The 16,447-nt window shown below is 35.3% G+C and overlaps 1 protein-coding gene across 2 annotated transcripts in view; it reads left to right on the forward strand.

Moving 5' to 3' along the window:
• Positions 1-436: 436 nt before the first annotated feature.
• Positions 437-16,447, forward strand: part of MYEF2 (myelin expression factor 2) — a 38,956-nt gene continuing 22,945 nt past the window's right edge. The window contains exons 1-9 of one of the 2 annotated variants that reach the window (XM_019442199.2): positions 437-729; positions 5,482-5,690; positions 6,920-6,972; positions 8,192-8,199; positions 8,302-8,395; positions 12,257-12,448; positions 13,207-13,360; positions 13,887-13,936; positions 14,055-14,118. In XM_019442199.2, coding sequence (XP_019297744.2) covers positions 569-729; positions 5,482-5,690; positions 6,920-6,972; positions 8,192-8,199; positions 8,302-8,395; positions 12,257-12,448; positions 13,207-13,360; positions 13,887-13,936; positions 14,055-14,118 — 985 coding nt within the window. In that variant the 5' untranslated portion in view covers positions 437-568. The remainder of the gene's footprint in view (positions 730-5,481; positions 5,691-6,919; positions 6,973-8,191; positions 8,200-8,301; positions 8,396-12,256; positions 12,449-13,206; positions 13,361-13,886; positions 13,937-14,054; positions 14,119-16,447) is intronic. The other variant, XM_019442197.2, reaches the window with a different exon arrangement.

A 16,447-nucleotide genomic window follows, 5' to 3' on the forward strand; every position in this document is an offset into this window, starting at 1 on the left:
GTCCACGGGGTGTCTAGGCATTTAAGTGGCAAGTGATTTATTTGCATTATTCAAAGGATTTCTAAGGCGAGTCTGAAGATTTGCAGACGTCTTTAAAGATGCAAAGTGGTGTGTGCTTCTCTCATTCAAACTGCCCCTACAAGGAATGAACTGAATAGTCTGGGTTTCAGAGCTCTAGGGATTTCCAGCACTCAGATCCGACTTTTGTAAGCGAAGACCCCATTGGGTGCCAATCGATAGGCGGGCTGGTGGTCAGAACACAGCCCCACCAGGGGCTTCTGGACAAGTTAGGCCCTCCCTGGTCTGAAGCAGGGCTGACTGCGGCAATGGCGGCCCTGACCCGCCACCCCATCCCTCCCCCCTACCCCTCCACTCCCACCCCCCACACGCGGCTCACACCCTCTCCCAGTCTCCCAGCCTCGACCGGTTCTCGCGAGATCCGGGCAACTGAGCGCTCGGGGCCTTTTCAAATCGGGATCCGTTACCGCTTTCCCGGCCGCCGCCATTGTAGTGCTCGGAGCCCCTCAGCGCAGGCGGCCGTGGCGGAGGCGGAGGCAGCGGCAGCGGGATGGCGGACGCCGACAAGCCCGAGGTGCTCGGGGCCGCTGGCGACGACAGTCCGCATCAGCAGTCAGTGGAGCAGCCGGGCGAGCCGCGGCGAGAACCGCACCCGCCGGAGCCAGAGAAGCAGCCGCCGCAGCACAGCAGCAGCTCCAATGGCGTTAAAATGTATTGTCTTTTCCTCCGGGGACCGGGACGAGGTGGGGGGCGGGGAGTTGGCCTCGGAGGGGGGCCGAAGCCGGCCTGGGCCTCGGTGGGGGATAACTGCTCCCGGGCCGTAGGCGGCGGGAGGAGCAGGTGCAAGTAGGGCCGCTCCCAGGCCCTTCCCTCCCGCCCTGGCCCGGGAGCCGGGGTGCGAGCCGGGGGGCCGACGCCCCTCCCCTGTTTCCAGCCGGAGACTGCGGGTCACTCCTTCTTCCCAGACTTCCAGCTGGAGAACCTTTGAGCAAAGCACGGCGGCCGCCACTGTCTGGAGGAAAATGGTCCCCCTTTTAAAGCCCAGTACAGTAGTTAGTGTTCATCACTAGGGAGTAACTAGGGATGACATCATCGGACATTTCCTCTTAACTACCGAGAACGTATTTAAAAGGAATAGTCCCCGATCTCCCGGCCTCATTCTGAGCTTTATAAGTTCAGTGTTTGTTGTTGCTTTCTAAACATGTGTTAATTTCTGAATATATATATACACGCCACAGAGGAAGTTTAATAATGTGCTGTGAGCCTAAATCCATTGTGTTACCCTTGAATTGGTAAGAGGTTATTCAGAAAGGGAAATATGCGTGGTTCCTTGGTCCCCCACATCCCTCTCAAATGTTTGTAAGCCTTGCAGGTTATTTTTTAAGAACTCCTTGTGTGATGGCTTGTTCTTAATTTTGGTAAAATGGTAAAATAAGATTTTTTTTTAATTGAAGAAAGCCTGACGCTTTTAAGATTGCCCCTGTCATCAGTGTCTAGAAAGAATGTAGTTGACTCAAATCCATAATAATTTTTAGTTATAAGGAACTGTTATGCTCCCCATTGTTCTTGTTATATAGGGGGATATGAATCAGGCATTCTTTTGCATGTGCCCAGCTTTTTAAACTTGAAGTTGAAAGTATGTTAATAATTTACTGAAAACATCCTTTTCCTTCTCTCAGTTATGCCTCAGAGTAGAAAGCAGTGAACATATGGTCAAACTAAAATAGAAAAGAGAATTTTTCTTTTCTTTTGTATAAGAATGTTTGAAGCAGTACAGTAAGACCTGGACTAGTTTGTGTAGGAATTGGTCGCAGATAAGATAGCTCTCCCAGCTCAGTTATGACACTCTTCCTCTCACTTGGGTTTGAATAGGATAGGTTGCATCTTCCAGGCAGAATAGAGGTGCAGGTGTAGGAGATTCGACCTTGGTGGAATTTGTTACTAGGTGCAGAATGGTGCACCTCAATAACTGAGCATCTGGAAAGGGAGCACTTTCTACCATGCATGCCAAAATATGGGCTCTCAGGGATTTGGTCTCATAAATTCTAATAGAAGGCATTGGAATGATAAAATTGGTGCTTTTTGTTTATCTCTAAATGTGGGCTTGCCACCCTTTTTTCCTAAACAAAAACCACAGTCTTGAATTACAGAGAGAAGCCCTACTATACTTGGGTGTGATTAGTATAATAGTGTCCATACAGATAAAGCTGGCATGTAAACCTCCCAGATCTAAAAGTCTCTAATCCGTTTTAAAGTCTCATTGTGGGTTAGCTAGACAAGAGGACAGAGGTAGGAAAAGAATCTCTTTCACTTCAAAGTGAGGAAAAGGAAAATATTAAGTAAAGAAATTAAGAAATGCTAGTAGAATATACAAATGAAGGTTCTTTTAATATTGTTTATAGTTAATATCTCTCAGACCTTCCTGTTTTCCCAAGTTGAATAAAGAAGCAAATCTACTCTCAAGGGTTTCTTGTACTGTCAGTTCCATAAGAACCATATAATGGTCCAGCATGGGTCGGTCATTCATACTGAAAAACTAGGAACATTTACCTGTATCAAGCCAACAACCTTTTTTTGACCCTGTGAACCAACTGGAGTAGTTAACAATCTAACACATAACCCTTGACTACCATACATTTTTAAGGGTAAGAATTCACAGAGGTTATAAAAATTACCAAATATTGCCTTAAAATATGTATTGCTTAGAAGAGAACAGAGTGCCACTTACCAAGGTTGAAATGACTTTTGCTGAGGTTAATCCATAGTCACTGAGTATAGAGACCACTATGTCTTATTCATCTTTGTATCCCCAAGGCCTTATGTTTATAAAGGCCCAGTAAATATTTGTTTAAGAAATGCAGAAGTGAACTTTTATGATTGTGAAACTTATACACAGAGAATTTCATGGGCATGTTCACATCTTTTGACAAGAAATTAAAGATGTTTCCCTAGGTTTAGTCTTTCCTTTATGCCAAAATGGTATACTAGCTATCCTTTTCTTAAGTGAACAGGAGGAAAAATAGCAGTATTGTTACAACTCTTCATTATTTTCTGTGTGATTAACATCTTGGAGTATATGGAAATTGAAAGTTACATTAGGGTATAAAGTGTTGTGTAAAATATTAAGCATCGAAGCAAGGTGAAGTGTTTGAAGTAGAGTAGTATTTTTTATTATATTAGGAGTAAGAATGGAACTGGGCTTAATTTTAGATTTCATACTATAGCATGTTTTTAAAACCACGTTTTAAAATTATGTTTTCTTATTTGATGTTGAATATTGATTTTTCAGAAATTTATAACTTCAGTGGGCATAATTCCGTCTTAAGAGTAGATAACATTTTTGTGACTTAAGATAGTCACAGTCTTTATTTCAAGTACATTAAAGGGGGTGGTTTAAGTGAATAGTTTGAGCATTATTACAGGGAATTATGGATATAGTGCCAATATTTGATATTATGTAGCATCATTTCCCTAAGAGTTTTCACCTGTATCTTAACTGTCCATTCCATAGTGTATTTATGACATAAAAAGAGTTTAGGAATTGAATACTAAATTGTTTGTTTCTCAATAATCAGACCATACCTCTAGCCATTAAACTGGTCTGCCTTCCACAGATAATTTATGCACTATAGATGAGCAGTGTAGTAATATCTTTAATATGCCACTAAGTGAGGAAAAGTTGAAGAAATTGCTCTCTCTCGTCATACTTGGAATAAATATTTTGGAGAGGGTATCCTACATTAATATCATTGCTTTCAGTGGAATTATCAGATTGTTTTAAGCAAATGCTTACATATAAGCATCTTCTATTCATATAAGAATAGAAGAACATTGTAATTCAGAACTCTGTGCATTTTTCACAGTTGGTTTCATTCAGGAAGAAAATAGGAGAAGGCATACTTAGCTAGAGACTATATAGATGTCTGCTTACCTAAACAGAGACAGTTATTTTACAAACATTCATAGAATACAGTCTACTGTGTACATACATTCTCTGGGTGCTTAAAAGGAAGAGTTTGTTCTTGTATCTACTGTACTTAGAACCAGAGTAAAGGCCTCTGTACCTTTTGGCCGCTTGCTGCCATTTTCAAAAGTCGCACACTGTTCAGACAGGTAGGTACTTGCTGGAGCTGGGACAGTTGTGAAGACTTACTCTAGGCTGTGCCATTTCTGATGAGGGAAGATGTTCCATTGTAATGGTGTCCCTGTCAAGGTGTGAAAAGGTGGCAAAGCAAGTTTGGCTCTAATGTTTCTTCCTTGATTTTAGCAGTTTTTCTGGCAGACGGCAACACCATCTGTGCCCAGATGAGCATGGGTTCTTAATTGACTGTTCATTCAAAAATTAGTATTTATTGAGCAACATGTTGTGTGCAGTCACCATGCTAGGTGCTGCTCATACCAATGCAGATAGTTTTCGTTCTTACAGAGTTTTTTACATCCTATATTTATGGTTGTGTTGTTACCTGCTCAGAAAGGTAGTGTCTAAAAATATCAATATCACATGGAATAGATGACTACAATAAGACGTGTGTGTGGAGCACTACAGTGTATAGAGTCCCACAGTTGGTTGGGTTAGAAGATAAGTGAGCGCCTGGATTATGAAACCTGGTTGGTTGTTGGAAAAACCCAGGAAGCTTTAAAAATTTTGGATTTCTGAATGTCATTTCCAGAGATTTTTATTAGTATGTGATTGTGGAAAATTGCTTTAAATTAAAGTATTAATTAAATAGTTTTAGATTCACTAGAATAATTAGTGATTTAAAACCTATTATTTCTTCTGTAAAAGAAGATTCCTTTTGATAAGTAAGTTGCATTTTTAAGATATATACCCAAATTTTTATCTATAGGATTTACTTTAAGTATATACTTTTATGTTATGGATGGTTGGTGGGTAGCATCAGATCGTTGCATTGTGATTACAGTCTTACAAATTAAATGTTTTTCCTGTTAGGGTCTCATTAAAAAGTTGATTTATAAAATTTTGATTCGTGTTGTCTTTTAAGTACTGCTTCCTACCTCCGTTCCATCCCATCGTGTAGGTGATAACTACTAGTAAAAATTATGATTCTATGAAATACCCTATCTTAGTTTATAGGTTAATACATAGAAAGTGTTGAGTATGAACATATTAGAATACCTTACTAATTAATTATCCTGATCAAAGTTGGGACTAGAAAAAATTATGAGAGTCATATGAGCGTGTATGCATGTATAGATACCATAATATAACTATGTATTTTAGTTATGTTTTTAAGCAAACTTTATGAGAAGTTTGGTAATATACCCAAATTCTTGCTCTGAAATGGCATTGGGTAATTTCAAAGCAAGCAAGCTGACTCTCCAGGTCTAACTTGGTGGAGAGTTTTGAGAAGTGAAGTGATAAATATGCAATATTTATGTAATGTAGGCTTCCATTATTAGAAACATGACAGATTTTCTTCTTGTTTTGTTTTTAATTCATAGGGAAAATGATGAATCAGTCAAAGAAGATAAATCTGAATTAAAAGAAAAATCTTCAGGAAATAAGAAGGCCAATAGATTTCATCCTTATTCAAAAGATAAGAATTCAGGCACTGGAGAAAAGAAGGGTCCAAATCGAAACAGAGTTTTCATTAGCAACATCCCATATGATATGAAATGGCAAGCTATTAAAGATCTAATGAGAGAAAAAGGTAACCATTCCTGATAAACCCACTGTTGGCTTATCTTCATATAGAAGGGGGAGGAACTAAGCAAACTTTTTTATTCCTCTGAACCACACAGACTCAAAAAATTGATTTTTGTTTATTTCTTGACACATGAATTAATCTTTTCCTCTGCTCTCACTTGACAACAATTTCATTACAAAGTCATACGGATAAATGAAGTTTTTTTTTTTTTCCCATTTTAGTGGTATAGTAGTGAGCCAGCATATGCATGCCACCAAGAATTTTGTTAAAGTGATTGCTTTGTCTAGTTGAAGTTTTTATAGATTTTTAAAGGACTATTGCATTAGTTAAGCAATACATTAGTGTGTTAAAGTATGAATAATAAGGTCTGATTATTTTTTTCCAAAAGCTGTTTTGTTATTATCTTGGTGGATTCTGGAATCTGGCTGTGGAGTTCATTTTGTTTGCATTGTCATGAATGCCATGATGCTGTCTCTGCAGTTCTATATTAAAATTGCGTTACTGCTGTTGCAGTTTTGTTTTTAGAATAACTTGAAAACCTTCATTTTATATATATGGTTGGTTTTGGGGAAAAATAATTTTAATATTTGATCTTGTAAAAGTTAGTTTTGTTATCTCTTGAAAAATTGAGTTTCAACAGTCCTGCAAACTATGTACTTGGCTTTGAGGCTGATCTCTTCTAATAAATAAAAAAAACCTTGCATTGGTGTATCTGTTGTAAGGTGACAACTATTTGATTGGTTTTATTCATTGACTTTATTTAGAAAGTGTGTGGCTTGCTGTGAAGCATGACTTGTAAATTTAGTTTACTGATGGCAAACATGATTGAAGACATTCAGGTAGAAAGTCACCTTAAAACAGCTGTTGTGTGTAGGCGACCAAAGTTATTTGAAAAGTGTTAATGTTGATGTTTTTAATATGATAGGTTAAGGGACCATTTGTATGTATATGTGCATTTGTTCACCAACTATATCATGCTGGCCAAAATATGATCTGTAGTATGAATTAGGTTAATATGGTTGTTAGCTTTTTTAGAGAATGTGGATGATGTACATTTCAGAAAATTAGTTAAATTTACATAGCAATTGATAGGAGGTATGTTGGTCTGGTTTTGATTGTTGGTGAATAATAGGTGCTTTTCTGTAGAGTTGTGCACAGGTGTGCAGTAAAGCAAGATATTGGTGTTTAAATGTATTGTTTCTTGGTATCTTCCTTTTGTATGTCTTATGTAGTCGGTGAGGTTACATACGTGGAGCTCTTTAAGGATGCGGAAGGAAAATCAAGGGTAAGTGCTGTGGGCCATAATCTGCTTGAGGTTTAAAAGTTCCTCAGCAGTTTACTTTTTTGTATAATATTTGTACCAGTTTTTGGAAACTTAAGTTTCATTTTGTTTTACTTTATTATGCAAGATTTGAGGCTTTATACTAGCAAGTCTGACATTTATTCAAACCAAACTAGCTGCCTGGAAGGGATGGGTTTGTAAATGTTCATAAAGGGCATTCACTTTTCTAATGCTTTAAGGTAATGCTTCTTCTTAGCCAAGAGATTTTACTATAGGATTTTTTTTGTTGTGTTTTGATGTCTTCAAGGATATTCTAAAAGTTACTGCATTGATAATATTCCCTAAGAGTTCTCTGACAAGCCCATAGCTTAAAGGTGTTAATTCAGAATGTATGTTTGAAATTTACATTGAAGAACTTAATTTGGTAGCCTGCAAAACTACATAAGAGGCAGTGCTCTGACCAATTGGTATGAATGACATTGATGATTAAATTGACATAGAAGGAATTGGTTGATAGTAGGTTTTGATTTTTAGCAACAAGAAAGCAATACACTGAGGAATACAATGGAAAGCTTTAACAGTGTTCAATTCTATTGCAAAAACCAGTTGGTGCATGAGAAAAACTTTGTCATCACATTCAAATGGCACTTCGAACAGTAATGACAATTATTTTAAAAATGTATAGGTTTGTTTCTGTAGCATAAGTGATTATTTTATATACTTAAACTGGATGCTGTTAAATTGTGTGCAGCCAGTTTTCTCTAATAGAGAAATTAATTAAAAATGAGATTATTTCCTATTTTTACCTTAATAAAATTGAAAGATATACATTAAAAACAATTTGTGCATAATACATCTTTTGAAAATAGTCGTAACAATGGAAGAAGTGTTTTATGGAAACCTTTAATTTCCTTGAGTTACTTTTGATTGAATTTGTGAAAATACCTTATTTAGTCTTAACCTAAAGAAGAGTCCTCTAAAAGTAAATATGTGCTCCAAGCTTGTTAAATGCTAGATGCTACTGCCTTTAAATAGATCGATTTAAACATTGACAGAAGATTTGTGGTCACTTGCTATTATGTTCTAGAAGTGTAAAAGATAAAAAGTGATTGTATTATCAATTGCTTTTCATGACTTAAATATTAGAGTTTACCATTAACTTCGTCTACTGATCTAAAACTTTTCTTCTTTTGCATATATTGACAAATCTTCCTGGATATAGGGTTGTGGGTAAGAATTTTTTTTAAGTTTCTTAAGTCAAATTTAAACTTCTGATTAAGAAAAAGAAAATTTAGTATATAAACATTTCCTATAAATTTTTTCCCCATTAAGTGTTGTTGAATTCAAAGATGAAGAATTCGTAAAGAAAGCACTAGAAACTATGAACAAATATGATCTTAGTGGAAGACCCCTGAATATTAAAGAGGTAAGATTTCTTATATTTGGAATAATTTAAACTTTTGGATATAAAGACATGTTTTCTTTGGATTTTCATCTTGGGGGATGTATTTCTCTGGCTACTCCTTTTTTTTTTTTAAAGCCTAGATGCTTATTAAAGCATTATATAATTGAAAATAATTTTGCTTGTGCATGGTTTCCTGTTTGCTTTTAAGCAGTTTTCCTATATATTTGATTTGTTCCAAGTTGTTATAAGCAGAGGTGCATGATTTTAAAAATGCAGGTATTTAAAAAAAATAAAAATAAATAAATAAATAAATAAAAATGCAGGTATTTAAAGATGGCAAGGTTTATGTATTGACTTTATTTGGTATAGACATTTTCAGTTTTTAGATTGTGTTGTTTAACTTGAGAATTAGATATTCTTGTAGTTGATAGTAAAGGGTGCTTAATAATGCAAATACCTTATGGATTTGAATAAAATTGATACTCACTTTTAGTTAAAATCACCCTGAAACTATGCCAGATTAAAATTTAAGAAAACTTGTGAATCTGTTAGTGAAATTTGTAACTGGAACTTGGAAACTCCTAAAGTGGGTATGTTCCCTTTGTATGGAACAGTAGTATAATACATTGACAAAAGAATAATCGGAAGATCCTTAAAAAACTATGTACACTTAAGTGTAATTGACCTTGGTAATGATTAGCTTGAATAGCAGTCATTTTCATTTCTTCCTTTAGTTCATATTGTTAATCTTACCTGAATCGTTTGATCATGGACCAGTTATGTATATATTTTTGCTAAAGTCTGTGTTAGAAATGATTGAGGATGTACTTTAGGACCCTGAAGAGTCTCTACCAGCAAGGTTGCAAGTCTTTGGTAGTAGAGCATTACTGTCAGTCACAGTTTAATTTGGTTGAGTAATGATAAGAGTCCCAGCTCACTTTCTAGCTCTGTGACTAGGCAGGTTACTTATTCTCTAAACCTCAGTAATTATAATAGTACAAATGGTAGTACTTACCTAATAGAGTTTTTATGAGTATTAAATGAGATAACATGGTAGAGAATTCAAGCTCTGGCATCAGATAATCTGGGTGACTCAGGGCAAATTACTTACCTTTAATTACTTAAAAAAATTACCTAACTTTAATCACTCTCTATTTCTTTGTTTATCACTAAAGTGAGAATGATATTAGAAGCTATCTGATAGTTTTATAAGGTTTCAGTTAGTATATGTAAAACATTTAATAAATGTTAGCTACTAACTATAATTGTGATGTTATTATAAAAAGCACTTAGCACAGTGCTCAAAATATTATATAACTACATAAGAAATGTTAGCTGTAATAATAATTGCTTGTTGTTATTCCAGTCCAAGGTAGGAATATTCCTGGTTGTTGGTCTCTTGATTCTGACTATGAGGTGATAATGGCTTAAAATTAAATCCCATGCTACCAACAAATACAAGTATTCCAAATCCCTTTATTGGAGTCAGCTTTTGAACTCCTCTAATTCTGTTTGAGCCTGGGGGGTTTGTCCGTCCGTCCTTCCTCCTTCCTTCCTTCCTTCCTTCCTTCCTTCCTTCCTTCCTTCCTCCCTTCCTCCCTCCCTCCCTCCCTCCCTCCCTCCCTCCCTCCCTCCCTCCCTTCCTCTCTCTTCCCTTTCGTTTTCCCTTTCCCTTTCCTCTCCTTCCCTCACTCCTTCCTCCTTTCCTTCCTTCCTTCCTTCCTTCCTTCCTTCCTTCCTTCCTTCCTTCCTTCCTTCCTTTCTTTCTTTTGATTTTGACTGGGAAGTAGAGAAAGTTTAGACTTGTACTCTGTGCCAGCCATTTACATGGTGGTTTTTATGCTAAAGGACAAGCCTATGTTGTTTGTGTTCTTTTAAGTTTTAGCACTTCCTCTATCCTCAGTAATATTTTAGAGACCCTAGAATAGAGTTATATGATCCAAATTGATGTAGGATACTTCCATTTTTAAATTTTTTTAAGAGGGAAAAATAACTGAGTTTGGCCTAGCTAAATGATGAAGTATTCTTTATTCAGTTAACTTTATGGATTATTATTACTAAAGGTCCCTTTCCTGGGAATATCTGATTTACAAATGGATGACTGGGCTCAGTGCTAAAACTACTAGTGAGAGTCTAAGAAAAAATATATTTCCAATATTCCTTTCCAGATATTAGAATTTTATTTTTTCATTATATTAAATGGTGTTAGGAGCAGTTATAAAATTTAATAGGCCTTCTAATAGCAATAACAGGTAGTGACTGGCAGGCTGTCCTCCAAGGGGAAAAGAGGAATAAAAACCATGTTACATAGTGGCTACTTTGTTTTAGATAAATTGTATTTATATATGTTTTATATTTTATTATGCATATGTGTATATGTATTTTTGTGTGTATATATGTTTATATATATGTCAAAAATATAAAAAGACAAAACATACTAAGATGTTAAGGACAACAGTGTATCTCAATATTTTATGAAGCACCTCCCCTATCCCTCCTTCTCCCCATAAGTAACCACTATCATAAATTTTCGATTTGTGCAAGTTTTTGAAGCTTTAGTTAGACCTGAAACATTTATTATTTACTAACTTAAAAATTTTGCAGCATTTTTCAAAACATTTATTTCTTTATTTCTGTATTTCTCTTTATTTCTTCATGGTGAAAAAATACTTTGGAAGCTACTATACCTTTATTAATTGCATTTAGGTTTTTTTTTTTTAATTTTTTTTTTAACGTTTTATTTATTTTTGAGACAGGGAGAGACAGAGCATGAACAGGGGAGGGTCAGAGAGAGGGAGACAGAATCTGAAACAGGCTCCAGGCTCTGAGCTGTCAGCACAGAGCCCGACGCGGGGCTTGAATTCACCGACCGCGAGATTATGACCTGAGCTGAAGTCGGCCGCTTAACCGACTAAGCCATCCAGGTGCCCCTGCATTTAGTTTTTCACCTTCTATTCTCCCAGCCTTCCTAGAGAATTTATTAAGGTCATCCAACTTTGTTTTTATTAATATTCCCAGACTGAGACTAGCAATATAGAGTTGATGGTTACATTTATCATTGTTATTTGGTATTGCAGATGATAGTCTATCAGTGTGTTTATGTGTTTTTTTGTGTGTGTTTTGCATTCCACCTGGTGAGATAAGTGAGAAATACATTTAAACTCAGTATTTTTATTTTGTTTAAAGGTAGAATATTTCTCTTATACAGTTAATGAACTTAAAAAAAAAGCAGTTTTTAATATCATTATTTGCTTGGACACTTAGCCTTTCTTTATCCCCCCCCTTCATCTCAGATCATAATCCATTGTCAGATCACAATCATTGTTGAGAAAGGAAAAAGGTTGGAAAGTGGGTAATTGTATTTTGTTTAGGAATGAAACTTACACATTATAATAGTTCCCCTTTACCCCAATATTCCTGGGTTTTGTAACAGTCTGTTCCACTGCTGAAAAGCTTTGAATTAGTCTGATTTGGCATTGCCTTGGGCATCCAGTGGTGAGAATTCACCATTACTGCATTTTAGCAAGAAAAGAGTCACAGTAAGTACAGTATTTTGTTCCTCTTTGAGTTATATATATTTATGCGTATGTGTCATGTATTTGTACCCTAGTATAAGGGCAGAATTAAACTAATTTCAAGTTCTTAAGTGACTTTAGTGATTGGAAACGGGTATTTAATTGACACCCCTGGAGACTGAAATCTTTTGTCTGTCCACAGGTTTTTATGGGACTGAATTCTCTGGATAAGAAAAAAGCTCACTCTTCAAGAGGGCCAATAATTTGAGCCAGTTGGGATAGCTACTGTAGAATTTGAAGTTGTTATTTTAATGATACAGATTTACTGATGTATCTAGTGGTATTTAACATTCAATGTGTGTTATAGGATCCTGATGGAGAAAATGCTCGTAGGGCATTGCAACGAACAGGAGGATCATTTCCAGGAGGACATGTACCCGATATGGGATCGGGGTTGATGAATTTACCACCTTCCATTCTCAATAATCCAAACATTCCTCCTGAGGTTATCAGTAATTTGCAGGCTGGTAGACTTGGTTCCACAATTTTTGTTGCTAATGTAAGTTTAAGCTTTAGTCTAAAATTTTGTCATTCAGATATTCAGTTCTAATCATGAGGTTATTAAATTAGATGAATGGGTTGTAGGTTTAGAGAACATTTTGCTGATTTTTAATGAAAGTAAGTGAAACAGTAATTACTGGAACTCAAACCCAGTTTAAGTCTATATATATATATATATATATATATATATATATATATATACACATATATATATAAGGTTAAAGTGTAAATATGAGTATTTAGTATTCTTTAAAAGTGAACTGTGGAATTTACAAATACCTATGCAGTTCTTGAACATGTTTACTTTCATTATATGGGACTTTTGTTCATATTGGTAAATGGATTTCTTTCTTTAGCTTTGATATTTGATATTTGTGAATGTGCACATTGTAGTTGGTTTGTCATTTGTTCTAAAGCTTTTGAAAGTCAGTGATATCAACAGTACTTTCAAAAATCTGAATTTCTCTCAGTAAAAATAGATGAGCAAGTTTCACATGTACAAAACAGGATTGAGCAGATAAGAGGCTGTTTTGGAAATTTAAAAAAAAAATTAAGGATAAGGAACAACGTTGGGTGAAGCTTGATTGATTTTAAACAACTTAAGATGTTTTTATTTGAATACTGTTGTTGATGTACCATCTACCAAGAAGTATAGTTCTTTATAGTTTTTAGAGTTGAGAAAAGATTTGTTTGTATTATTTATAAATGGGGAGAGGGGTTTATTAGGTATGTAACTTTATGTAATTTTATGTTAAGCTTGACTTCAAAGTTGGTTGGAAGAAGCTAAAGGAGGTGTTCAGCATAGCTGGAACTGTAAAACGGGCAGATATTAAAGAAGACAAAGATGGCAAGAGCAGAGGAATGGGCACAGTCACTTTTGAACAAGCAATTGAAGCAGTTCAAGCAATTTGTATCCTGATTTACACTTTAGCACTATCTAATATGGTTGAAGAGCTTGATACTGTTTTGTGGGGGTCATGGAATTTAAAGTTGCCTGGCTTGGAAATGTGTATTAGACTTTAGTCTCCAGCACATAAAACCTTTACTATGTCCAAGTACTAAAGTCACTCTTAAAACTTGAATTAGCCATATTATGTAAGCCTGGTATGAACTCTTCTACTTTCTCTTCCTGCCACAATGAACTGTATGTATATCCGCTGTCGACAGTTGATGTAATCCGTTGTGCATTAATGCAGTTGCTTTAAATGAAGTTTTCCCCCAGTGGTTGACTTACAAGATTATATTTTATTTATAAAGTAAAACTATAAAGCAAAGACTTCAAGATTTTTCTTTGAGTATATGGAAGAGACTAAAATAAGTAAAATAGTAAAGATGTTGATTAAAGTATTAGAGGTAGTCTGACTCTAAGATTATTAAAAAATGTGTGTTCAAGTATAATTTTATAGTCAACTGGTTTTCCTTGACCAAACCAACAGCTATGTTCAATGGGCAGTTTTTGTTTGATAGACCTATGCATGTGAAAATGGTGAGTTCCTCCATATCACTTCAACCTCCCACCTCTTCAAACTTGTATCTGCTCTCCTCTGCATTGCAGATCTGTTTAGTTATGAATTAACCACACAATAAACTTTTTTTGCAATTAGGATGACAAGTCTGTCCCTCATGAAGACTACCGCTCACATGATAGTAAAACACCACAGTTACCACGTAAGTAAAAGTTATTATTAGAAGCAGAGCAGGCTATATATTTTTTCAATTTTATTATATGCTAAGCAAAACTCCTTATTTTTGCACCTATATCCCAAATTGCCCACAGTTTAGGATTAGTTTGGCATCATAGAGATAGTTTGTCATGATTGCTGAGGAAGACTGAGAAGATAAACATGTACCTTTTTTTTTCTTTTTGGTAGTTTTTCCTTATTACAAAAGCAATACATACTAAAAAAAATTGTTAAGTTCATATACATGAAGGGAAAAAGAAGTCCTTTTAATTTTACCACATGTAGTCTCCATTTTAATATTTTTCTGTATTTTTTATGGTCTTTTTATGTTTTTTTTTTACATAGTTGAGTACTACCATATAAATAATTTTTTTTTTAACATTAATCTGAAGTATTCCATGTTGGAAAATTCTTTTCACATGTTTTTATTGGGTGTGTAATAGTCCATGGTATGGATGCTCCCTAAGTATTTCACTGTAATGTTAGGTATATTTATTTGTTTTAATTTTTTTTTTTTTTTTTTTTTAAATTTTTTTAACGTTTATTTATTTTTGAGACAGAGAGAGACAGAGCATGAACGGGGGAGGGTCAGAGAGAGAGGGAGACACAGAATCTGAAACAGGCTCCAGGCTCTGAGCACTCAGCACAGAGCCTGACGCGGGGCTCGAACTCACGGACTGCGAGATCGTGACCCGAGCCGAAGTCGGACGCTCAACCGACTGAGCCACCCAGGCGCCCCAAATTTTTTTTTTCTTTAATTGCCAACAGAGTAATTCATGTCTTTCTGTATACAAATATTTGGTATGTTTTTGGTTATTTCTTTCAAGTATATTTACAAGTTCTCAGGTGTGCATATTGATCAGTATTATTGAATTATTTTCCAAATGGTTATAAAACATAATGTACTTAACATCTTTGTCTCAGTGTTACATCTGCAAAATGAGGATGAGGATAGCGCCTATATCATGGGGTTGGCATGAGTGTTGCATGAGTTAATATATGTATAGCACTTAGAACGGTTTTGGAATAATTAGACACTCAAAAACTAGCTCTTCTTACTCTTTTTACTGTACCTTCTCTGATTTTTATTAAGTTTTTTTTAATGATAAAATATTTTAAATATACAGACAAAAATAAAATTACTCATGTAGCTATCATAGGCCATATTTGTTATAGATGATTTTCCTTTAAAATAAAATTTTACAGATAAGGTTGAGACTCCCCCTCTCTCCTGACCACCAGATACCATACCAAGAGGAAACAACTTATGAATATAGTGTTTATTGTTTAAGTTTTAGTCATTTGGATACACATTTATACATACACAAACATTATAGGAAATGGTTTTGCTGGATTTAAAATTTGGGGTGAGTGACATCCTATTGTATATATTCTGCAGCTTGCTGTTTTTGGTTTAATATTGTTTTTGAGATGCATTATATTGATGTAGCTCTAGTTCCTTAATTTTTTAATTTTTTTTTTTTTTGAGTGGGGCGGGGCAGAGAAAGAGGGAAAGAATCTTAACCAGGCTCTAGGCTCAGCACTGAGCCCCACACAAGGGGCTCAAGCTCCCGACCTTGAGATCATGACCTGAGTTGAAATCAAGAGTCGGGTGTTTAACCGACTTGAGCCATCCAGGCTCCCCAGTAATTTCTGTTTTTCTAAGATTTTTACTATTTTTGTTCATTTTCAGATTTATTGGCATAAAATACCCTCTTAAATTTCTTCTACATCTATAGTTCTTTCTTCTGATAAATTCTGAAGGTTTGTAATTTCTCTTTTTCTTGGTCAGTTTTGCTTAGAGATTTTTCAGTTTTATTTGTGCTTTCAGTTTCATCTTAATTTCTGCTCTTTAATATTTTCTTCTCTCTATTTTTGGGGGTTTAGTTTCTTATTTTTGTCCAAATTCCTTAAGTTGAATGTTTACTTCACTAATTTTGTAGGCTCTCTTTCCTAGTAAAAGTAGTTATAACTATAAATTTAGCCGTTGCACACAAGTTTTGCTATGGAGTATTTTTATTGTGATTTCATTTTTATTAAATTACTACTATGACTTCTTAAGCCATGCAGTTTTGAATTTCTAAATGTATGGGGCTTTTTATTGTTAATTTTTAACTTATTGTGGCCAGAGAAGATACGATTGTGATTTTTGGAATAATTTGGACTTTGTATTATGGTCTAATATAAGGCACTTTTTTAATACATATTCTAGGTGTGCTTGGTGAGTGCAGTGTTCTGTATATGTCCATTAAATCAAGTTTGTTAATCCATTTACATTGTCTACATTTACATCACTACTAATCATGTGTGCTTGG

The sequence above is a fragment of the Panthera pardus genome, unplaced genomic scaffold, assembly GCF_024362965.1.
Source record: "Panthera pardus isolate Hobbes unplaced genomic scaffold, ASM2436296v1 HiC_scaffold_24, whole genome shotgun sequence".
Classification (NCBI taxonomy): domain Eukaryota; kingdom Metazoa; phylum Chordata; class Mammalia; order Carnivora; family Felidae; genus Panthera; species Panthera pardus.